Source organism: Solenopsis invicta, chromosome 2, assembly GCF_016802725.1.
Source record: "Solenopsis invicta isolate M01_SB chromosome 2, UNIL_Sinv_3.0, whole genome shotgun sequence".
In the NCBI taxonomy this organism is placed as follows: Eukaryota; Metazoa; Arthropoda; class Insecta; order Hymenoptera; family Formicidae; genus Solenopsis; species Solenopsis invicta.
The window spans coordinates 14,680,381-14,706,058 of NC_052665.1; the positions used below are offsets into that span (position 1 = coordinate 14,680,381).

At 32.5% G+C, this 25,678-nt stretch overlaps 3 protein-coding genes across 3 annotated transcripts; 1 reads left to right on the forward strand and 2 right to left on the reverse strand.

Annotated features, from left to right (window-relative positions):
- The first annotated feature begins 2,325 nt into the window (after positions 1-2,325).
- LOC120356918 (putative cytochrome P450 CYP13A1) lies at positions 2,326-3,367 on the forward strand. Its single transcript, XM_039445819.1, has 2 exons — positions 2,326-2,633; positions 2,863-3,367. Exons 1-2 carry the CDS (start codon positions 2,326-2,328, stop codon positions 3,365-3,367), a joined length of 813 nt encoding a protein of 270 aa, XP_039301753.1.
- Positions 3,368-6,017: 2,650 nt separating this feature from the next.
- Positions 6,018-7,512, reverse strand: LOC105206318. The gene has a single exon (XM_039459682.1). The coding sequence runs from the start codon at positions 6,918-6,920 to the stop codon at positions 6,420-6,422; it is 501 nt and encodes a 166-aa protein (XP_039315616.1). The 5' UTR covers positions 6,921-7,512; the 3' UTR covers positions 6,018-6,419.
- Positions 7,513-11,407: 3,895 nt separating this feature from the next.
- LOC105197536 (cytochrome P450 6k1-like) lies at positions 11,408-22,845 on the reverse strand. The gene is made up of 7 exons (XM_039445820.1): positions 22,574-22,845; positions 16,205-16,389; positions 13,670-14,039; positions 13,188-13,519; positions 12,496-12,726; positions 11,961-12,212; positions 11,408-11,610 (listed from the first exon to the last, which is right to left on the reverse strand). The coding sequence occupies exons 2-7, from the start codon at positions 16,368-16,370 to the stop codon at positions 11,444-11,446; spliced, it is 1,518 nt and encodes a 505-aa protein (XP_039301754.1). The 5' UTR covers positions 16,371-16,389; positions 22,574-22,845; the 3' UTR covers positions 11,408-11,443.
- Between the last annotated feature and the right edge of the window lie 2,833 nt (positions 22,846-25,678).

The window sequence follows — 25,678 nt, forward strand, 5'->3', positions numbered from 1 at the left end:
TCTTTCCATTGGCACCTTCAGTTTTACGATCGGACTTTATTTGCACCTTATAGAGAGCAAAAACTGTTAGGTCCGATTTACCGTTTTTTTTCTCATGGAGAAATTCTCAAGGATACCTCCTATCCCGGGACAGATGGAAAGGTTATACTGGACACTTACCGGTTAAAACCCCATTGTGATCCTGCCTAGGGGGGGATGTGAGGGGCGTTCCGGAATCTCAAGCATTTCAACCAACGGGCGCCTTCCGAGGTCCGATTTACTCCACTTTCCCTTATATATTTTAAAGTATTGATCCAATGTCCCCCCTCTTGCTACTCCACACTTTCTTTTACATAAGGAAATCTATTGTAGATATTCTCCCAATCCCCCGCTCCCCCGAGGGGGGAACAGCAGAGATCCCGTCTACTTTGCGAGACTACCGCGCAACGATCTCTTCGCCGTTACTCCACACCTGATAGATTCGTAAGTCGGCGCCTCTGAACACGAGAATCAAAGAACACACGAGTAACTTAAAATCGGATTCATCGAAGCATTCTGTAATTTCAGATCATATCATTCAACATAGTCATTCAATAGATTGGAATAATGCAACAATCTTAGATATAGAACCCAGATACTACAAAAGACTAATTTCAGAAATGATACACATAAAAGAATAAACTAACGGTTTCAACTTGCAAACTGAGCTTCTACATAAGTTTTATTTTGAATTACTGAACAGATTGGTTTGCTAAGTTTAAAAACACATTGTAACGTATTGATCTCGATCCACTGTCTCCTTGAACTCAGTTTAGATTTAACGTCGAGCAAAACGGACACGCTTTGTTCTGTGTTCGTTACTTCTGCCATAGTATTATTATATATTCTTAAACGGTCGCATTGTGTTGAGTGAGTTTTATTCATTTTATTTATTTCTCCGCTCTTCGTTCAATTTTATATCAATGTTATTTATTACAACCATTTTTGCGTCTAAATTATTATTTATTTTAACCTTTGTAGTCTGTCCAAATTATTATCATGGGATCGGTTGACACTAAAACTTGCACACAGAGACACACATTTACGAAATGTCGTCTCACCAATGACTTAGCGTTACGAAACATCTACATCATGTCAACATGATAAAAACCAAGGTCCGTGGATTGGCGTTGGAGGGGAAGGAAGGTCATTGCATAGCCGCCATTTTTGAGACAGCGAGTCAGTGTTAGTGTATGTACGTAGATAGTAAGGTACTACAGCTATTAGTTGTGTGAGTGAGCGAGTGTGCAGTAAAAGTATGGCCGCCATTTTCGTTCCACATCGTTGAAGTGGATGCAACGACCTTCCTTCCCCTCCAAGACCTCCAACCCTAATCCACGGACCTTGATAAAAACGACAAACAGATTGCAACATCCGGACACGCTTAATACAGAGGAATCTAATTTGTCTCGACTCGAAATCATGTAAATAACTTGTACACTGCTGAAGAAGGACAAGTAAGTCCGAAACGTCCCATTGACTTTATAACAGAATAAATATTTTATATATGACAACCGTTATTGCTCGTTTATTGGCCTTAAATCTATTTAATAGTATATTAAATTGGTACAATATGAATCGAGATAATTAAATATATGTATCATGTATACACGCATCGTCGAAAGTAAGATAATTTAATAGAAATTTACGAGTTAGTACGTGTATCTAGTGCTCGGTGTAAACTAGGCTATGGTGTTGCGTCATAACTCGACGTATATGTTACGCACAGCCTTGCGTATTCTTATAGGATTGTGTAGGTTAGCGGTAGTGGAAGGCTAAGTCCTATAGGAAGGCACAAATGCGGGACGAGAGAAAGGGAAAAGACCACACCCATGTAAAAGATAACTGGAGATTTAGATATATATATCGAGGAGGAAGAAATTTTTTCTCAGTAAGAAATCGCTCGAGATCCAAGCACATCTCTTTGTATACAGTCTATTAAATCTATAACAATTTCTAATAAACTAATAGAAACTTGAAGAACGACAATTAAAAGAGTGCAGTGACGTAATTAATACTTTTACCTTCGTTTGTTAGCGATATTAACATTATTATAACAATGGAAAGTGTGGAAATTGTTTTTATCAATCAAAAGCAAAAATTACCAATAATCAGAAGCTATTATAATAAAAAAAGTTATGTTTGTTTATAAATAATCCTGAGATTTCTTTCACAATAGAGCTGTCTACTTTATTTCTGACTATTTTGACAGCGAGTATTTGTTTATACCATTTTATTTTAAACAAGTTAAATTATTTCGATCGACTGAAAATCCGGTATGTGCAACCGATTTCAGTTTTTGGCAACATGGCACGAGTTATTTTCCGACGTATGTCCATGGCGGAACATATACAAAGCATTTATAATCTCTTTCCGGACGAAAAGTATGTTGGATTCTACGATTTTACCAGGCTCACCTTCATTATTCGTGATCCAAAAATAATTTCAAAGATCACCATCAAATGTTTTGATAACTTCTGCAACCACCGTAGCGTCGTAAACGAATCTACCGATTTGAGAGCCAGTAGAAATCTGGTCAGCTTACAAGAACACCATTGGCGCGAAATGCGAACGCTGCTCAGCCCTACTTTTTCATCCGGAAAAATAAAGATGATGTTAGTGTGCCGAAAATACGATCAATTTTGTAATAACGGAATCTAGAAAAACTGGCGAGACATTCGACATAAATGATTTATTTTTGAGATACGCCAACAATACGTTGGCCACCTACGCTTTCAGCATCAGTATAGATTTGTTCAAGCATCTGAAAAACGCATTATTTGTGATTGGTAAAGAAGGAATGACGTTTAATGCTTGGAAATATTAAAAATTTTTTATGAACAGAAATTTCCCACCATTTGCGAAACTTTTGAAGCTGAGAATGATTGGCCCGAAGATAGTAAATTTTTTCAAAGATATCGTTACCAACGTTGTAAAGGCCAGAGATGACCAGGGAATTGTTTGTTCGGACATGATACAGTTAATGATGAAAACCAGAGACAAAAATAGTGGCCCTGAGTTCGATATCAACGAAATGACTGCCCAGGCGTTTGTTTTCTTTGTCACCGGATTTGCTGTGGTAAATGAAACTCTCAGACTGTATCAAGAAGTTGCATTCATTAACAGAATATGTGTCACTGAAACCGAATTGCCACCAGGAATTCCAAATGGCGAACCGATTACTATAAAGCCTGGAAACACTGTACGGTTCCCGTTCGCTCTAATGGAAGCAAAAGTAATACTATTTTATCAACTTTGGATTTACGATCTCAAACCCGATGTTAAAACTAAAGTTCCTCTGGTGATTAACAGGATATCATTCACCATAACAGCAGAAAGAAGCTTCTAGTTGAAATTACTTGCAAGAAATTTGGAGGCTACTGTTATATAATGTTTACCTAATGGATACAAAAATGAAAATCAAACATGAAGTTGTAAGTAGCATATTCATAATTTATTGCAATTGTACTAGATACATAAAGTTTATTTTCCAAAATATATTTGTATAAATTCAGCTTTTTCTTCAATCATATTAAATACGCAAAAAATTAAAAATAAAAATTTTAGTAAAATTGTTTTTTAAATAAATATCGTTACATTTTAAAAAAGCGAATTTATTTAAAATTTATTTACATTAATAATATTCTTATAAGACACAATAATTGTAATATTGTTAACATAAATATAACAATCCAAATAACACCGAAATGGTACTCTCAAATTGTCAACAGATTGAAAATATAAAAGATTGGTTCGCGTCGCATGCTCCAAGAGCACTTAGATAACTTGGATCACTTTTATCACCAATCGCAGCATTAGTTCTAAAATTAAATAAAAGCGAACAAACCTAAAGGCTAATAAGAGTATATCGCGATTAATGCGTAAATTGAAACAATTTATTTCCTTGTAACAATGTAAAAAGTTTCGACTCCACTTCGAGTCATCCTCAGCTACCAAATTATATTACAAAATATTTCCGTATGCGGGCCACTTCTTGATTGGGTAATCCACTGGTTTTGAAATCAAAGAGCAATGTTTTGAGGAGTGGACCGCATGCAGAAATATTTTGTAATGTAGTTTGGTAGCTGAGGAAGACTCGAATGGAGTCAAAGCGTTCTACATTGTGAGAAGTAAATAAATTGTTTGAATTTGCCCATTAACAACCGTGATATACTTTTATTAGCTTTTATATTTCCAATCTATTGACAATTTAAAAGTACCATTTCGATGTTATTTTGATTGAATATAAGCTGGCTGAAAAAATGCGTCATTTAACAGACACGTTTTTTTTTCTTTTTTTTTAGATTTGTTTTAGTAATCTTTGGTTTATTGCCAGTCAAACTTATAAAGTTTGATAATGTGATTGGTAATTTGACGTCGTGCATGATTCTCTTTGGTGATTCAGCGTGTGAAGGAACAGTGTAATCAAGTCTACTTACACCTTGTGTTCAATTTTAACACAGTGAACGTATTATTCCGCCTTTGACGGAGATGTCACTGGAAAGTCAGCTTGCCTAATTAGCGAAACAATGCTCCTTGATTTTGAAACTGGTGGATTGCCCAGCCGCGAGGAATGGCCCGCATACGGAAATATTTTGTAACGAGTTATATTTCAAGACGTAAGAATTTATTTTGAATTTATAAATAACGTATCTAAAGAAAATTTAAAATATGATTTGATTTAGAAGTTTACATAGTAATCCAAATTAATATTGAATGGTTTTTCTGGTTAAATTTCAAATTCAACATATCAAAAAATATTATAAAATGCACAATATTTACTTTACTTGATATTACAAATAGTCAGGGTTAGCAAGTAACGCGTTACTTGTAACGTCTTTACTGTTACAATTACTTTTTATGGTAACAAATGAGTAATGGAGTTACATTTCATAATTTGTAACGGTAACGGTAACGAGTTACATTTCGTCGGAAATTGTAACAATTTGAATTTACTTTTATCGTTACTTTGTATAGATGGAGTGTATTAATTTACTAGATAATAGCAATCCGATGATAGCAAACGATTTTTATGATCAAACAATTCTAATATTGAGATGCTAAATAATTATCCAAAAGTTAAATCAATTTTTATTAAATACAATACTGCACTCCCAAGTAGTGCAAGTGTAGAAAAACTATTCAGCGTAAGAGATACTGTATTAACAAAAAGATCATCTTAATAATAATTCTATAAAACATCAACTTCTTTTAAAAATAATTAACAGATCTGTTTTTAATGAAGTTCGATGCAAAAATGCAATCAAAGCTAGACTATCTGTGATTATATTGGATACAAATATGTGTGACATTTAAGTACATATAATTTTATTATAGTACATATAATAAAAAGACGTTGACTTAAAATTATACGTGTATTCAGTATAATAGTATACATATATTTTGAACCTTATTTCTTTTTAGGAAATAAAAAAATTCTATTTATATTTATCTTAGAAATTTGTATACATCTTATTAATGTAAAAAAAGTAACGAAAATAGTAACAATTTGTTAATTTTTGAGTCACGGTAACTGTAACGAGTTACTTTTTAGATAGAAGAACGGTAACAATAACGAATTATTTTTATAAAGTAATTTTGCCAACGCTGCAAATAGTTATTTTATATATATATATATATATATATATATATATATATATATATATATATAAATGCTATATTTTTCAATTAAATCTAATGATTAAAATAAATATAAAAAACGATTGTATAAAAAAATTTATTTAAAATGTTTAAAGAAAATGATCATGATTTCAAATTTTTGATGAGATTTTAAATCTTTACATCGGTAAAGTTACGTGATATCACTATAACTATCTATAAAATAAATAAACTAACAATAACTTAAACAAATATATTTTGTCTCTATCTATATTAAACTCTGATTATAAATATTTTAATTGCAATGTTATTTTGTTTGAAAAATTTTCCAGATATCTGCATCAAGGAAAATTCAAACTTGAAAGATTCTTAGCGGCAGTGTGGACAACCAGTTTGAACGATGCTATACTGATGCTGAAAGCGTAGGTGGCCAACGTATTGTTGGCGTATCTCCAAAATAAATCATTTATGTCGAACGTCGTACAACTTACAACTTCATGTTTGATTTTCATTTTTGTATCCAATAGGTAAACATTATATAACAGTAGCCTCCAAATTTCTTGCAAGTAATTTCAACCAGAAGCCTCTTTCTGCTGTTATGGTGAATGATATCTTGTTAATCACCAGAGGAACTTTAGTTTTAACATCGGGTTTGAGATCGTAAATCCAAAGTTGATAAAATAGTATTACTTTTGCTTCCATTAGAGCGAACATATTAGCAATGCAGATTCTAGGCCCAATATCAAATGGGCCGATATAGACCAACTTATCCACAATATTATTCAAAAATTTTTCTGAATAGAACTTGTGTTTGCGGATGCAGGTTTGTGGATGCAGGTAGTATTTTGGATCACGATGGAAAGAAAACTCGGGAACTGTACAGTGTCTCCAGGCTTTATAATAATCGGTTCGCCATTTGGAATTCCTGGTGGCAATTCGGTTTTAGTGACACATATTCTGTTAATGAATGCAACTTCTTGATATAGTCTGAGAGTTTCATTTACCACAGCAAATCCGGTGACAAAGAAAACAAATGCCTGGGCAGTCATTTCGTTGATATCGAACTCAGGGCCACTATTTTTGTCTCTGGTTTTCATCATTAACTGTATTATGTCCGAACGAACAATTCCCTGGTCATCTCTGGCCTTTACAACGTTGGTAACGATATCTTTGAAAAAATTTACTATCTTCGGGCCAATCATTCTCAGCTTCAAAAGTTTCGCAAATGGTGGGAAATTTCTGTTCATAAAAAATTTTAAATATTTCCAAGCATTAAACGTCATTCCTTCTTTACCAAACACAAATAATGCGTTTTTCAGATGCTTGAACAAATCTATACTGATGCTGAAAGCGTAGGTGGCCAACGTATTGTTGGCGTATCTCAAAAATAAATCATTTATGTCGAACGTCTCGCCAGTTTTTCTAGATTCCGTTATTACAAAATTGATCGTATTTTCGGCACACTAACATCATCTTTATTTTTCCGGATGAAAAAGTAGGGCTGAGCAGCGTTTGCATTTCGCGCCAACGGTGTTCTTGCAAGCTGACCAGATTTCTACTGGCTCTCAAATCAATAGATTCGTTTACGACGCTACGGTAGTTGCAGAAGTTATCAAAACATTTGATGGTGATCTTTGAAATTATTTTTGGATCACGAATAATGAAGGTGAGCCTGGTAAAATCGTAGAATCCAACATACTTTTCGTCCGGAAAGAGATTATAAATGCTTTGTATATGTTCCGCCATGGACATACGTCGGAAAATAACTCGTGCCATGTTGCCAAAAACTGAAATCGGTTGCACATACCGGATTTTCAGTCGATCGAAATAATTTAACTTGTTTAAAATAAAATGGTATAAACAAATACTCGCTGTTAAAATAGTCAGAAATAAAGTAGACAGCTCTATTGTGAAAGAAATCTCAGGATTATTTATAAACAAACATAATTTTTTTTATTATAATAGCTTTTGATTACCGATAATTTTTGCTTTTGATTGATGAAAACAATTTCCACACTTTCCATTGTTATAATAATGTTAATATCGCTAACAAACGAAGGTAAAAGTATTAATTACGTTACTGCACTCTTTTAATTGTTGTTCTTCAAGTTTCTATTAGTTTTTTAGAAATTGTAAATTTAATAGACTGTATACAAAAAAATGTGCTTGGACCTTGTGCAATTTCTTACTCAGAAAAAGTGTACTTACTGATCAATATATGTATATCGATATGTCTAATTATCTTTTATGTGGGTGTGTTTTTTTTACCCTCTCTGTCGTTCCGCATTTGTCTCTTTCCTTCCTACAAGACTTAGTTTTCCAGTATCTATCACTGACCTATATAATCCCATAAGAATACTGTCGTTGACAATTTTATAAATTAAGTATTGGCCAAAATTATATTACCTTTCGATTTTTGAAGCATAACTTTTATCGAAGAGTATCAAATGTACTCAAAATTTTATAGTAAACACTTGATGATATATTTTTCTATATGTTTTTGTATTTGTACCTAAATACATTTTAAAAGTATTTTATTCATCACTAATGCTATTTTATAGAGGAGAAAGCACATATTTTAGATTGTGTATATGAGCATCCATATTATCTCCGTTATTAGGTGACGAATTGCTAATTACTATTTATGGAATCATTTATTTAGTAGTTTTCCGTTTTATAGTGACATTAATGCACCAATGCACAATAATGACAATTTATTATAATGCGTTTTTACTTTTGTGTATTTCAAAATACATTATAATATTTAATTACAAATTGTTTTTACTTGAACGTATTATCATATTAATGTACTCGTATGTATACTCGAGTGATTTTTTGTTATTTAATATTTGGCAATACACATTTCGTGTTATATAACGATAAAGTTATTCAATATATAATATTTTATTAATGTAGGCGTAGAAGCGTGCTGGTAGTGCCTACATGGGCATTATTAAAATTTTCATGTCAAAATAATTTTTCAAGAAATTGGTTATTATCTAAAAGACTTTGTAAACATAAGATACCATTTTATACTTGTTTAATATTATTAAATAATAAGAATCAAATAAAATTTCTAACGTGTTTGAGCATAGAAAAATTATAAACCATAGAAAATTAAAAATATATTTTTTTGTAACAATATATTTTATTTTTTAAACAAAGCTAATTTTTAAATTTATTTTTGTGGATTACTACCCCTCTTTTTCTTTGACCTATTATTCACTGTCATCAAATTTTTATAAATTACATCCTAAGTAATAAATATTTCATAACTGTTACATAGCATAAGCGAATAGAAGGCGGAGATCGGTTGAACGGTTCGAGCATACCGGTAATTTGGACACACACAGCATTTTTTGAGGTTCAATATCATTGGGATCATTCGGACGCCGCGATGGTGGAAATGCAAGACCGATTTAAGACTCATGCCGCCCCTAGACATCTCTATTAAATCTTTGCCGCCTTTATTCAAGTCTCAAGTGTGACTTAAATTAATCAAATTTTATATTCTGTAGATGGTGTTTTCTTCTTACATTATTTTATGTAAAAGATTGCAAGGATTAATTATAATTATGAATGTTAAAATGTTAAACGTGTAGACCACGTATAAATAAAACTATGTAATTTAAATTTTTAATTTTTTTAGTTTTATTACAATATTTTAATACAGTCTTTTAATATTTTAATGTATAATATAGTAACATGTTGCAAATGTCAGGTTTGACCCAAAGTTAATATAAATTTTATTTTATTTAAAAAATTTTAGTTAATCGCGTCACTACAAAATAAGTTTAATAAAAATTGTTTTACAAAATGCCGCTCTTTTAAATTTACGGCTTCTAGACAATAACCTAAATTAGGCTTGAGAGCTAATTCGACTCTGTGGAAATGTGTGGTTAAACTTACACGTAGCTACATTTATAAACTATAAAATGGAAAAACCTATTATGTCAATTATAGTGGTTTTTAATACTGAATAATAATTTTTAAATTTTACAATCTTCAACTTATTCAAACTGAGCGCCGCATATTCGTTGGACTTGAAACATAGTCATGAAGGCGGAATATATAATATTAATTCTTTAGAAGCCCTTCTGGCGAGCAGGATCTTATATATGTTTCTATTTGCACAAAAACAGTATTAATAAAAGTTAAGAAGTTAATAATATTGATAAAAGTTAAGTAAATTTGAATTTGATTTGTTATGTGTAACCGTAAGTAATATATTCAATAGCAATGAATCATTATAACAGGAATACTTAAATTAAATTTTTTGGCTGACTGATATCAAATAATTTTAATAAAAAGATATAATTCCTGACAACATAAAACAAGTTGCGTAAAAAAAGTACCGTTTAAAAGAAGAAAATTACTTATTAACTGACAGTATAATCACAGGAATGATCTCATCGATACTCTTATCCAGGCATGACCCTGTGGGCGCCCAAAAAGCATGCGAGGAGGAGAACATGCTTCCTCTTTCCACGGTTGCTTCTTCCCGTCTTTCCTTCTGACTCCGCGATCCATCTATCCCCTCCATACGACCGCTTTCAGTCCCTACTATGCTACAGTATGTGCACGTGACTCGCGCGTGTGGAAGAGAAAGCGGAGAAACTCGAACTATAGTTTGTGGGCCATGCCTGCTCTTATCGAACTAAGAAACACTCATAAAGATTAGAACATTAGAGGATTTAGTAAGCAAAATGATTCAACATTCTTAATGCATAAATTGTTCAATTTGTATTTAAAAAGATCAGAATTTAATTTGTTAAAGCAATAAATTTAATAGTTAAAAATTAATCATAATAACAAATGGGAACTTTTGAAAACGTATGAATTGCAATTTTAGTAGTACCACAAGCAGCTATTTTCACGGTTGGTTACGAAACTTCTTGGTTGGTAATGGCGTTCTACGAAATCTCGATACATCCGAAAGTACAAGACTTAGAAAAGAAATTCTTGGTGCGTTTTACAAAACTGATGCTAAAATCACATATATAATATATGATAAGGTATGCAAACATCGTATAAAAAACATAGTATGAAAAGATAACATTGTACTCTTTAATAAGATTTATTTAAACTTTATATTAAATTACTCAAATATCATACTGTTTTTTATATCTTCACACATTGAAAAAATTATCCGATTTAAATTTTCATAAAAATTTATACGCTACTTTTAAAGGGATAATTTTAATTTTATAATTCGTTCTCTAGATATTTTTCTCGGTGTATATTAACTGTCCATCATAGTATTTTTAGGTGTTACCTTCTTCATATTTATACACACATTATCTTCTGCGTACGACTGAGAATTTGTGTTAAAATTAATTTTTGTTACTTTTACACACATAAATAAATTCTTCAACAATTCTTGCATATACTTTAACATTTCTAGAAAATATTTGCATAGTTATAGCATTTGGCCGCCCACCGGAACCGGCATTCGCCATTACTTCAGAAGAATATAAAAATGACTTAAAGAATAATACTTTTTTATCTTAAAGATGATATTCCAAAATTAAAAAAAAAAAAATAACTTTAATTGTCGGCTGTTCAAACAGTTGAGGTATTTAATAATCTAAAAATCTTGTTATTATTTATTTACATATAATAGGTTTAAAGTAAATTGGAAGTAAATTGCATTTATATATTTACGAAACATTTTATTATTTTAGTATAGATAGTAATACTATTTATACTATAATATAGTAATACTTAAAACTAATTACAAGAAACATTTGTAAATATTATTTTTAACTATATTTCAAACTTTTTTAGGAGAAATGAACAAAGACCGTTATCGTTGCTCAATTGTTAGATGTATTCCGCCTTTTGCCGTAACTATTAAAACTGACTTTTTATCTAACGTTAACGGGATTGAAGTTTTTGGATGTGGTTTGAATTTATATTTTAACAACAGTTTTGCAAGTCCCACCTTTATTTGCAAGAAGGCAAATTTCATACCTGAAAACAAAAAATAATGATATAACTTACAGACACATTCCAGATTTTATACGTATGTCTTAGCGTACATGTGTAAACGTCTTAGGTACAAAATACCTTAGACGATTATTAATTAAATACAGGGTGTTCATTAATGGTAGTATACACCTTTTACCATAAGAAATAACTTACGACTTCACTTCACATAAATTAGTAAGTCATAGTTAAGGCGCGCTCTTATGGTAAAAGGTGTAACAACCATTAATGAACACCCTGTATGTCTGTAAAAAAAATTTCTGTTAGAATTAAGTTGTATGCTTAAAAAAATTTTTAATAGAAAATATGTACAAGTTAAATAAGATTGTTCTCACCCATGCACATTCGTGGTCCTTCACCAAATGGTAAATATGCATACGAGTGCCTTGTTGCTTTATTGGCTTCGGTGAATCGTTCCGGATCAAATTTATCCGGATCCGGATATATAGTTGGATCGCGGTGCAATCCAAGCACCGGTATAATGACTATAGTTTCTTTTGAAATGTGGATATCTGTATCTGAGAGATCCATATCTCTAGTGCACTTCCGAAATAAAATGGATAGTGGGGGATATTTTCTTAAAGTTTCTGCAATAAGTAAAAGCATATAAAGATATTATTCGTGTGCATGTGTATGCATATACGTTATATGTGCTTTATGCATTTATTATCTACACTCTTTCTAATATATTTATTATTTTGTTTGTATTGAACACATAGATACCTGTTCGATACAATCAAAATAATAAATATAGTAGAAAGAGTATAATATATAAAGCACATATAATACATACGCATAAACATGAACAGATATATCTTTTGTATGAAAATTCACATAAACGAGTAATTGTTTTCAGATCAATATAATTACCATTTATTACGTTTTGAAAATATATCATTTCATTTGCAGCCTCGTACGATATCTCACCATGTTTTTCTAATAATTCATCAATTTCTGTGCGAACTTTATTCTGTATATCAGAATTGCAAGCTAATTCGTATAAACAATACGAAGCTGTTGTGGCTGACGTTTCGTAGCCAGCCAAAAAGAAACCAAAAGCTTGTGCAGCCGCTTCAGCTATGGTTAGTTTATTTACGTCTGCTGTAGACAAATAAAACGGTTTTTCAACAATTTTTTTATTTTAATGTTACATGGACACGTTAAAAGAAATTAATTACATGATTATTACACATATTCACAATTTTTCAGATTAGAACTTAGGCATTCGCGGTCCGAAATGACACATAAATTGAGTATTCATTTCCAAATAGATTTCCACTTGAGGGTTAACATTCAATTTATCGTTTTGATCCGTCAAGACCTATATAATTGGGTGTATTTTGTCGTAACGGTTTTTCTTTCTTTGCGTTAACCCTTAATGTTGAGCGTAACCATCAATTGATGGTGTCCGAAATCACACCCAAATTTGGGCGTTTTTTTAAGAGTTTAACACTCAAATTTTAGTATTCTTCGTGAGTGTAATATACAAACTTGAAGGTTTTTTTCTCAAGGCAAAAAAAGCGATTTATTTTAAAATAATATTACATGATTGAAATACTAACATAAATCGCCGATAACGTCTTTTTCGTTGTTAACAAATCCCTTCTCCATCAATTGTATAAGCACATTCATGAAATCCTTTCTGATAATATTATTATTTTGTCGGTAATTCACATTTTCTTGAAATAATTCCATAAAAAATTTACTCGTCTTTCTGTCCGTAAAGGGTATGGAAAAAAATTTCATTACATTAGGTGTGAACATGAAGAGAGTTTTCCAAATGCTTTCCTCTCCGAAGACTTGTTTTCCCCAATACTTAAATTTATTATTTTGTTGTTTTATACAATTTGATTGAATGCCGAATGCTGTGGCCATTATAATATCCATTGTATACCTAATTTTTCACATTATTTTAATTAATGCTCGTGTATAAATTATGTGGTTTAAAATTATGTAGTTAAAAATAACTTTAACCTAAAAATTAAATAAAAAAAATATGATTTTATTGTTTAAGAATAAAAAATCTTAAGAATAAAAAAAGTACCTTTCGAACATATCTTTAATATCTATACAATCTTTTTTTTGCGCTTTGCCCTCTAAATTTTTTTGAAGTTCTTCACTGGATTCCTTTATAATCATAAAAGATTGTTTTATTTTTCCTAATGTAAAATATGGAGTTAATTTTGATCGTAAATTACGCCATTTTTGGCCACTCATTGAAAATAAGTGCGTCGACATAGGATCGACTTTTTCATCGCAGAACACTCCGCGATCTTGGAAACACTTAAACTTTGTTGATAGCACTGTTTGCATGATATGTGGATTAGTAATGATCAGAGTAGGTTTGAAAAATGCGTACATCCCAAAAATGCGACAAGCTTTATATTTTAAATATGCATTCTGGAAGACTTCACCTGTTGACAAATCTTTTATTAATGCGCGTTTTTTTAAATAGAGGAGAAAAAGATAATATGGCACACCCATTTGCATTTTATTGAATAAGATTGTTTATAATTAATATTTTCTATTGAAACTTGAACGATTACATTCATCAGAGTGTTGTTTGACAGATTCTAGAAAGTGAAATATTTATTATTTAGAACGTAATTTATAAAAATAATGCACTGCATAATTGGTGAAAGAAAAAATGTGGTTGTAATGTGGTTATTTATAAAAATAATTTTAAAAAATTAGTTTAGTTTAAAAAAAACACAATACCTTGTTAAAAAGTTATATATTTTTAATTGTCTATTGTTTAGAATTTTCCTATGTTCAGAAACTTCAGAAATACCATTAGAAAATTTATTCGAAATATCATTTTATCATTAAACAATAAACATCAAATGATGTCTCTAATGTTTCTGAACAGTGCTTTTTACAATGACAATCGATTTATCGAAGAAATATTTCGATATAAAAATTTTGCTTAAAAAAATTATATTAACAAAATTCCATGTTATCGCTTTAACTTTGTATAATTCAAAATATGTGCAGCCGAATAAACAGTTAAATATAAAAAAAATATTTGAGCGTATATACGTTCGTGTAATAATACGCTCGAGTTTAAGAATAACAAGAAAATATGTGTAATTAAAGTTTAAAAGTATACCTTGAAAAAATTTAGAAGTGCTCAAAAGTAAAAATGCCTTATAATAATTGTCAGTTATTATGTATTGGCATATTAGCATTACTAAAAAAAGGTGAGCTACTAAACGAATAACTCCATAAGCAATTGTTAGAATACTTGATAACCTGAGATAATAGGGATAGCCCTATTGTCGACAGTGGCCATAATATCCTTTCTCCTCTAAAGATGTAATAATGTAGCGATAACTATTAAATCATCGATCTGATAAAAATCGGTGTATATTTTGTATACTCATAAAATGTAAGAGTAATTCATGTAAAAAATTTCATGTATGCATAATCCTTAGTTATTTTTATACATCTTTATACAAAAAATTTATGGATTTTATCTAGATTGACTTTAACCAATTTTCAAAAAATTGTTAATCTAAATTAATTGAAATAATTGAAATATATTTTTCAATTTATATACTTATGAGAAACATTTTAATAGCTACATGGTGACTTTATTCTATCGTAAAACTAATCATAGATAAGAAAAATAAAACTAATATAGATAACAAGAGGTTTGAGATCAAAGATTGTAGTTATTATCTAACGTCATTGACTACGTAATAGAGATATGACAAATATCTATATCCGGCACTTAAACGAATACCGAACATTTGGCAAAGTCATAAACCGAATAGCTGAATTTTTGGCGAATATTTGGCACGGATAAAAATTATGGGAAAAAAAGAAGTAGACTGCTCTCTTCCAATTCAAAGAAATTTGTTTTTTTTTATGCATCATAATTTACCGCTTTTTAATTTTAATTACAATATATGATTAATTTTATAATCAAAAATAAAAATTAATTTATATTTAATTTGAATACTATTGTTTCTATTTAAAAAGAAAATTTTATTCTTAAACATTTATTGTTAAAGAAATTTTAACTTTTGTATTTCTAGATGAAAAAATGTATTAGAATGAATAGCGATTATTTCGCTGTATAAAAAATTTGTCTTGTAATTTGCAATCTTACTTGATTGATGTGATAAGTTTAAATTTGTTTTTTTTTTAATTAATATTACTATTTTAAAACTGTACTAAATAAATATATACATTATATGTATAACAAATTGTGCTTTACATAATTTAATTTTATTAGATATAAAAATACAAAGATTTCTAGCATAAAATAAATTTATAGTTGAGGTAATAAGTCTATTATTTTCTAAATTTCTTTCAATTTTTTTACTTTTAAAATTATTTAAAAGTAAAAAAATTGGTATATGGTCGAATAATAGCTTTAATATTTGATTGTTGGTTGAATAGTAAAAACATTACTGAATAGACACAATATCGAATATTTGTCGCATCTTTACTGTTTAATAATTGATAACTAGGAACATTGAGAGAGATAAACAGAACGGGGAAGGGGGGATGAAGAAAGAAAGGGGTAAAACAAATTGCAAGTACAACTATTTATTATTATAAAGGTACTCACCGATTGATAAATTTCCTTTCAAAAGAGATATTAAATCATTTATAGGTGCAACGGGTTTTTTATCAGAAATTTCCTCTTTTGTCCATAAGTTAAAGCACACATACTTGTAAAGAATGTACAAAACGTAGAAAACGGTAACTAAAGTTCCAATTAATTTACTTAACATGTCGGATGAATATCTTTATCTAAAACATATCAATTAACATTGTTGTTTTCGTAAAATTTTATAATTAAAAACAAAATGTAGTATTATCTTATAATATAACCCATAGAATATTAAAAATACATTATTTTGTAACAATATATTTTATTTTTTAAACAAAACTATCTTTTAAATTTATTTTTGTGGATTACTACTCCTCTTTTTCTTCGACTTATTATTCAGTGTCATAAAATTTTTATAAATTATGTTGTGCGAACGCACGAGGCGAGTCTAAGCTCGCGGACACTAGGGATCTCGAGGTCCGGCGTAGAAGGTTAAGAAAAGAAGGAGTCCAAGTGGTTTCAAATAATAAATGTAATTGTCTCACGGTTGGTTACGGCGTAGTTACACTCACAAGTTTTGGGGACTGTTTTGGTTTGTACAACAAGTTAATGAAAATCCTTGAAATCAGTAATAGTTGACAGCTTAAAATGTAAATTAAAAAAAAAAGCGAGACGGTATAGGTCATAGGTTCCAAGAAATTGAGTATTATAGCGCGTGATAAAAGTTCTGAAAAGGACTCCGTTTCGGAGTTCCTGAACTATTTTTCATAGCATATCCTTGTAGTTGACATTGAGATGTTTCCAAAACACTGTTTACAAGTTCTTTTTTACAAGAACTGTAAATAACGCAAAAAAGTTGAAAACTTTTCGAGTTATGACACGGAGATCCGAGCCGTTTACTCCTCTATCATCAAGCGTGATCAAGGTGACATGAGCGACTCAGGACAGCCACCCCAGATGTTGTCGCGACCAAAACGTCCGAAACATGTACGAGCATCTTACACACAAATGTGACAAATAGAACATTGTTGCGATTGTAGCATTTCCTAAGAATTCACACGTTTATTATACTGTCGAATGTATGTTATTAAATAAACTAAACCAAACGAAACTGTAGTGAGGAGATTAAGTTTCTCCCCGTTAAAAAACAATAACTTTGAGTCTAGAATCTATTAATCAACATTTTGGTGAATATAACCGTTAAAAATATAAAATATTAATTTAAAATGTAAATAACTATAATATCAGATTCTCTAAATTGTTATATTATTGCATATAAATTAGTTGGAATTAGTATGTTTTTACTTAACATAAAAATTGACCGTTTCTAATGTAACAACTTGATATATGTATGTATAAAAAATGTCTACTATTAATACTTCAAAATACTCGATTGATTAATCAGAACTAATAAAATCTGTGTTACTTTATAATTCATCAATAAACTGTTACGAAAAAGTAATAAACAAGCTAGATTGTGGAAGATTTATGTATTTAATTTTACGATAAAGATAACACATACGATTAGTAGAAATATGTGACTAAACTTAAGCGTAGCTACAATTATTACGTTTAAACTATATAATATTTTCGATAATTTAAAATATTGAAATAAATAATATTATTTATTATTTTATAATAATATTATTTTTTAGTTTTTTGATATGCTGAAAATGACTCCAAAGCGAGTCGAAACGAATGTTTGTATTTTAGAAATGAATAAATAATTTGTATTACAAATACTTGTGATTGCGCACTTTTACCCGCACTGACTCTCATTAGCCTATTTTAATTACTAATTGTTTTTAATATTATTTACTTTTAATATATAATATTTTTATAATATTTTTACAATATTATCAAAAGTAGAGATAGAACCACTTTTTATTAATATTAAATAATATTTCAGAAATATTATTTAATATTAAATAATAGTGTGTCCTTATAAAGAGTCCACTCAACTCATATGTCGCACAGGAAACCGTTCCGTATTCTATAAGTGCTTTACGTGCTTAATGCGTGCATTTAAGAAACGGATGATTTTGAAGAGTTGCACATTATCAGTATGGCAGTTGCACATCATCAGTATTGCTGTACAATTTATATGTAACTTATTAAAAGAAAGACTGATCGAACGGCGATCATCGTTTATGGGCAGAGGTTTCGTCAGCTGACGTCAAATATGCGAAGATCGTTGAAATTCACTCCACAAAAGTGTTATAAAAGAATTTTATATTTAACTAAAATATTATATTTGATTAACATTATGCTCGACTGACTCTCTAAACAAATTAAGTTACATTGATTTAATCATTAACATATGTACAGCAGTGTGTGTATTGATGAATGTATGATTCATGGTGTGTGATGGAGTTCGCTCGGGAGCAGAGAACCCAGATGACTGTGTTGGTGCGGATGTACATGTGTGGGTGAGTCACAGTTCCTCTATCTCCACCGTAGGAGGGGGAAACATGGAATGGAATCTGGTGACGGGAACTAACAAGGAAACACAGGGAAGTGTCCGCCTCAGATTAAAACGAGCTTTTAATATGTTGTAGTACAGATAAAAATAAGGAACACGTATTTTTTTATACGTGCCCATACGCACTTTAAGAGGGTGAAACACCCCTTTGAAGAAAATCGTTTTTTTTCTTTCGAAGCGTATACCGTCGAAACTATAAGAGATAGAAAAAAATGTTTTAAATAAAAGTTGAATGGTTCGGAGAATAATTTATAACAGGAAAAAAAAATTTTTTTTCTTTTAATTTTTTTAAATACTTTCTCCCACCACTTACTTATTTTTTTCAAAATTTTTATTTTTTTTTATAAGCAAAATAAAGTTTATTTTATTACGAATTCAACGGTATTTGATAAAGTTACGATACAACATTCCCATTTTCTAAAAATAATTAAAAACCTCTCTATATGCACGGTACGCGCACCCGTCCGCGTGTTCGTGCGCTATGGAAGTGACTCCCTCCGATTTCGACGTGCCTTTAATATGTTGTACAGATTAAAATAAGGGACGTATTTTTTTACATGTGCCCTAATACATTTTTAAAGGTGAAACACCTCTTTGAAGAAAATCGGGTTTTTTCTTTCGAAGCGTGTATCGTCAAAATTATAAGAGATAGAGAAAAATGTTCTCAATAAAAGTTGAATGCATGTTTTTCTCGCATAAGATGACAAAAACATTTCGAGGACAGTCTGTGTCTGACATGAAAACGCAGACATCAAGAAAAACATTTACTACCAAATAAAACCACACTACATTGAAGAATAACAACAATTACGGTGTAATGTAAGACATTAATTTCTTGTTTAGAAAATAATATGTAATTAATATAAGTTAAACATTTATTTACTGGTCTACATGATTCGACTAGAATATTTGTTTTCTTCAACATTTTACAGATAAGGAGACTTGGATTACAAAAAATTATTACTCACATATTTCATACCTTCACTATCTAACGCCAGCTCATTAACTAACAACAAGAGAACTAACATAAAACTAATTAAAAAATTAGTTAGAAATTTTATCTTTTATACTGCATTTATACAATTCAATTAATGTGTTTATTAAATTCGATTAGTGTAGAAATATGCATAACCACGCTACTGGCGCGTGCACTTTGGGTCATTTCCTTACATACGTTTGGGTCATTTCCTTACAACTCTTGAATCTATACATGTCAATACTGCCGAGACGTAAACATTCTATTTCAAGATAGGAAATGACCCAAAGTGCACTTGGGTCATTTCCTAGAAAGAGTTACGTACCAGTAAGGAAATGACCCAAAGTGCACGCGCCAGTAGCGTGGTTATACATATTTCTACACTAATCGAATTTAATAAACACATTAATTGAATTGTATAAATGCAGTATAAAAGATACACTTCCCTGTGTTTTCTTGTAAGAAGGGGTCGGGATGGCCAGGGAAAAAGAATGGGATAGCCGCGCCCTGTGGTGCCCGAACAACGGTGTCCCTTAGTTCTTCGAGGTTCACAGGACCGGGACCAATGCGGAAGACATGCGGGTGGAGAGGAGCATTATATGTTGGGAAGGTAAAGAATTCATTGATTACATTCACGATTTCGTGAGGACATGTGAAAGGGGCGGCGGGGAAGAGAAAGGGGCGGCGAGGGGAGGAGGCGGGGGAATCTCCTCAAAATTGTGTGAGAGGGATAAAGGAGGAAAAGGGAAAGCAAGAACCTCTTTGGGTTCTGCTGAACACGTTTTCTCGCACTCTCGAGGAGGTGCTAAGGAAAAAGGGGAAAAGATTCGTGGGGAGAACTCTTCGAACTCTCGTGGAAGTGTTGAAGAGTCCGAGGAAGAGGAATAAACAGAGTATTTTTTGCACACTCGTAGAGATGCCGAAGGAGATGGAATGGGAAATTCTTCGCACCCTCGTGGAGGTGGTGAAAAGAGAGGAATGGAAAAGTCTTCACACTCTCGTAGAGGTGCTGGAGGGGAAAAGAGCAAGATTTCTTCTACGCTTGGCGTAGGGAAGGGGGAAGTGCGCCAAGTAAACTCGGGGAAACCCGAGTGAGAAATATCAGGCTGTAAAGGGGTCAGGCGACAGAGGTGATTATAATAATCTTCAGCGACAACTGAATTTAGTCGGAGAGTACGGAGGTGAGTTGTGTGGACTAAATTCTCGAGGGGGAACCGAGGAATAAGAGATTGTTGAAACCGATTCAGGAGGGGAGTCAGGGGTTATTTTGTATGAAAGTAAGGAGGGATTTGAAGGGCCTGGGGAATCAAGATGAGGAACCTGAGGGGCCTCAGGGGCCTCAGGCTCTTTGCGAACAGGAGGTAGAGGCGATTGATGGGGAATCGACTCACAAGGGGAGGACCAGGTGAGAGACCCTGGGATTTTGATTCTAATTTTTTTAGTTATTCTAGAGACGAAAAAAAAGTTTACGTCTCCCGGCGTTTCATCGAATAGGCCTTAGTTTCGAAATAATAAATTTGTGAAAATTGACCATACCGCGGCGGGCCGTATGAGCCTTCCTGGTAACTGTTCTCGCAACCAGTGCTGTCAGCTCCGTGCGTTATGTGCTTGCTTCACAATCGTAAAATCCGGGTTCGCTTCCGGATGTGTGCAATATTTTTTTTCTTTTTTTTATTTTTTTAATAAATGTAATTATTTTGATGATATTAATATAGTATGCAAATTTCTAAAATAGAAAATTTAATTTAATATTATTTTCTAAGCTTCAATTTAAATTTAATTTGATTTCAAGTAATAATATTTGAAATAATAAATAGGTAATAATAATAATAATATATAAGTTATTTGAAATGGATAACATATAAAAGCAATGTATCTAAATTTTCAAATTGTTTAAATTTAACACTGATAAAAGAAACGGATATAAAATGGTAAATAAACAAGAGGTTTTTAATCCCCTTGCAGGTATGTAGTCGGTTATAAAGCCGAAATTCTTTCACGTTTTGTCCTTGCTGCGCAATAACTTCTACGCAACTTGACGCTTGCATGTAACTGCACCTTCAAGTAGGGCTTTTAAAAAGTTACGGTTATAGTTAGGTTATTATTCTTCTTTTACGATTAATTATTTTAAAAACTAGAATTTTAAAATACTGTTAATATTATTTTCAATTGAATTTTAAATTAAACAATTTGAAAATTTAGATACGTTGCTTTTATATGTTATCCATTTCAAATAACTTATATATTATTATTATTATTACCTATTTATTATTTCAAATATTATTACTTGAATTCAAATTCCCTTCAAATTAAATTTAAATTGAAGTTTAGAAAATGATATTAAATTAAATTTTCTATTTTAGAAATTTGCATACTATATTAATATCATCAAGATAAATAAATACATTTATTTAAAAAAAAAGAAAAAAAATATTGCACACATCCGAGAGCGAAACCAGATCTTACGATTATGAAGCAAGCATCTAACGTACGGAGCCGACTGCACTGGTTGCGAGAACAGTTACCGGGAAGATTCATATGGCGCGCCGCGGTATGGCCAATTTTCACAAATTTATTATTTCGAAACTAAGGCCTATTCGATGAAATGCCGGGACGTAACCGACGTAAACTTTTTTTCGTCTCCAGAATAACTAAAAAAATTGCGATCAAAATCCCAGGGTCTCTTACCTGGTCCTTCCCTTATCAGCTTAAGGTCGGCTGCAGCCTATTCCCCATAGGAACTCGTCGTAGGCCTTGTCAAGGCCTACGCGCTCTCCTGGTTTTCTCTTTTCGGAGGCGTTTTGTGGCCCGGCGAGTTCAGTTCCGACGTAGGTTATTGTCAAGCACTACGGGTTAATTTAAATAAATAAAATAAAAATAAAAAAAGGTGGGGAGGGAAGGAGAACCAAATTTGTTAACGACTTACTGTTGATGGTATGTTAATAGAGTGTATGTTGATAATACGTATATGATGATCCTCAGCCTTGGAGGTGTCCGTTCGGTGGAGTGTCCCAGAGAGGAACGTCAGGTTTGCTGGTGGAGGAGTCAGGCGTGGTCGACGGCTTCGCGAACCAACGTCGAACGGGCAGTTGATATGAAACTCACTTAACTGGTCAATCGCCCAAGACACTTTGCGACCGAACGTTAGGTATAACTACGGGTGCGGCATCACAGACTCGAATAGCAAAGCTGCCACGGACTGTGCCATCGATAAAACAAGAATGCGCTCTCTGCTCCGAAGCTCCGGCTTATATACCAATTTTGGCCCATAATTTTTACAATTTATGGTTATGTTTTGCATGTGTCCCCGCTTTTTCGGTTACCTTTTCTCTTGTCTTAAGCGCTTTCTGCTTAACCCTGCACGCGCGTCAAGCAATGATGTATTTATTCTCGAAAGAAAAGAATCGTTACTCCGCAGGATGTAACACCAAGATTAAGTCAAAAAGTCATATTGAACATCCTGTACGCAATAATTTAAAAGTATTCATTTTCGTAGATGCTTTGCATCTTCTTAACATAATGTATACATAGATGCTCCGCATCTTCTTAACATAATACTTACGTAAATTAGAAAAAATATAAGTTTCTTTTTATTGCGTTGTTACGTATGGATACAGTGGCGGATTTACACCAATAGGCTAACATAGGCCATGGTCTAAGGGCCGCACGGTTGAAAAAATTTTTTATAATTTTATTTGTAACTTATTTTTAACCCGTTACGTTACAAATAAAATTACAAAAAATTTTAACCGACACTAATACACTCACGCGCTCCGACTAGTTTCACGGCGCCACAGCTTTGCGGCGCCCTAACTCAAGAGTCAAACGCGGACAAAGTTAGAATATAAAGATATTAGGGATGTTCAAAATTTAATCTCAAGAATCTAAAACTGTATGGTTATTGATTGACGTTTATTTTTAATTCTTTTTAATCAATTTAGAACATAATTAAGGTACGATATACCTGACTTGGTTCCGATTCCAATCTCCGATTATCAAATAATAGTTTTTTCTGTAAACTACGATCATTCTATCATCCACGAGATTAAATTATGGATAAAAATATACATTTTGCAAATGGTTCTTTCAAAGAAAAGAAAATTAAAAAAAGAAAAAGATAAAACTCTCGAAGAAACTATAAAGAAAATCTCAAAGTTGCAAAACATTTTTTACTGTGTCAAAAAGACTCCATTTCTACTAATAGCTTGCAAATACCAAATAACGATTGCGAAGTAGTTTTAACATCTAATTCAAGACATTCGAGCCAAGAAAATTTAATAAATGACTCTGAAATTACTAAAAATGTTAACACATCTTCGGTACCTCCAGTAAATGAGAAAGATTCAAAACTTGAATTGGAAAGTGATTCTGAACATTCCAAAAAGGTGTCTGATATTAAAGAAAATAATTTCGAATTTAAAATAGACCTTACAGATCCAGCTTTGTAGCCAAATTTAAACCCAAAAGTAGTTGATTACATTATCAAATACAGTCCTATATATTTATTAAATGTAAGTGTATGTAATATATACCGATTCTTATTATCATCAGTCAACAAAAAACGGGAGGACGTTACGTCACCGGCGGTTTACCAAATCCACAGTGGCATCTTCCCCATGATCGTGTCGAAGGAAATGACACTTATTCATTTTTGACTGATGAGGACAACTGAAGCCTTGGATAAGATTTAGTCTTAGTTTTTTGCTGACTGATGATGATGAGAATCTGTATATACGAGGGCGGTCCGATAAGTACTTACCTCAGCGCCCGATGGTGCCAAAACCGCAAGAGAGATTTACTATCGTGTAGTACATTCTCGTAGACGGCTACTGTCAAAATTTCAGCCGAATCGGACTCGTAGTTTTGTTTTGACCGCGTGTGGAAGCGGACGTGTCCGCGGATTTTAGAAAAATGGAAAAAGAGCAATATCGGTCGGTGATTCGATTCTTGTTTTTGGAAGGGAAATCGCGCAGCGAAATCAAAGAGCGCTTGTATGCTGTGTACGGTGACTCTTCTCCTTCGATGGCAACCGTCAAAAATTGGTTTAACGAGTTTCAACGTGGTCGTACGTCGGTTGATGAGCCACGCCCAGATGCCCTGAAAATGGCTACCACGGAGGATAACGTGACAAAAATCCACGATTTCGTATTGGCAGACCGCCGATTGAAGGTGCGCGAGATAACTGAAACAGTAGGCATCTCAAAAGAGTGTGGGTCATATCCTGCATGAAATTTTGGGCATGAGAAAGCTGTCGGCGCTATGGGTGCTGCGTTTGCTCACTCCGGACAACAAGCGCAATTGTGAGACCACTTTAGAGCAGTGTTTGACGCTGTTTAAGCGCAATCCGAAGGAGTTTCTGCGTCGTTTCGTGACCGTCGACGAAATATGAATCCACTGGTACACACCAGAGACCAAGGAACAGTCGAAACAGTGGACTTCACCCGGCGAACGTGCTCCGAAGAAGGCGAAGACTGTCCTATCGGCCGGAAAGGTGATGGTCACCGTTTTCTAGGATTCACAAGGTGTGATCTACATCGACTACCTGGAGAAGGGCAAAACGGTCACAGAGCTCTACTATGCCGAATTATTGGGCCGATTCGACGCCGAATTGCAGAAAAAACGGCCCTATTTTGCGAAGAAAAAAGTGCTCTTCCACCATGACAACGCACCGGCTCACACCTCCACCGTCACCACGGCCAAATTGGTCGAATTACACTACGAACTGCTGCCCCCTTCCACCGTATTCTCCAGATTTGGCCCCGTGCGACTTTTTTTTGGTTCCAAACTTGAAAAAGTCACTCGCCGGGCAGAAATTTGAGTCGAATGAGGAGGTCATCGCCGCCACGGAGGCCTACTTTGCAGACCTCGAGAAAACGTATTTTTCAGATGGGTTAAAGAAGTTGGAGCATCGCTGAGTCAAGTGTATCGAGCTAAAAGGAGACTATGTTGAGAAATAAATCGCCTTTTCCAAAATTTTCGTTTTTCTTATGTAGGCTAAATACTTATCGGACTGCCTTCGTATTGCGCTGAA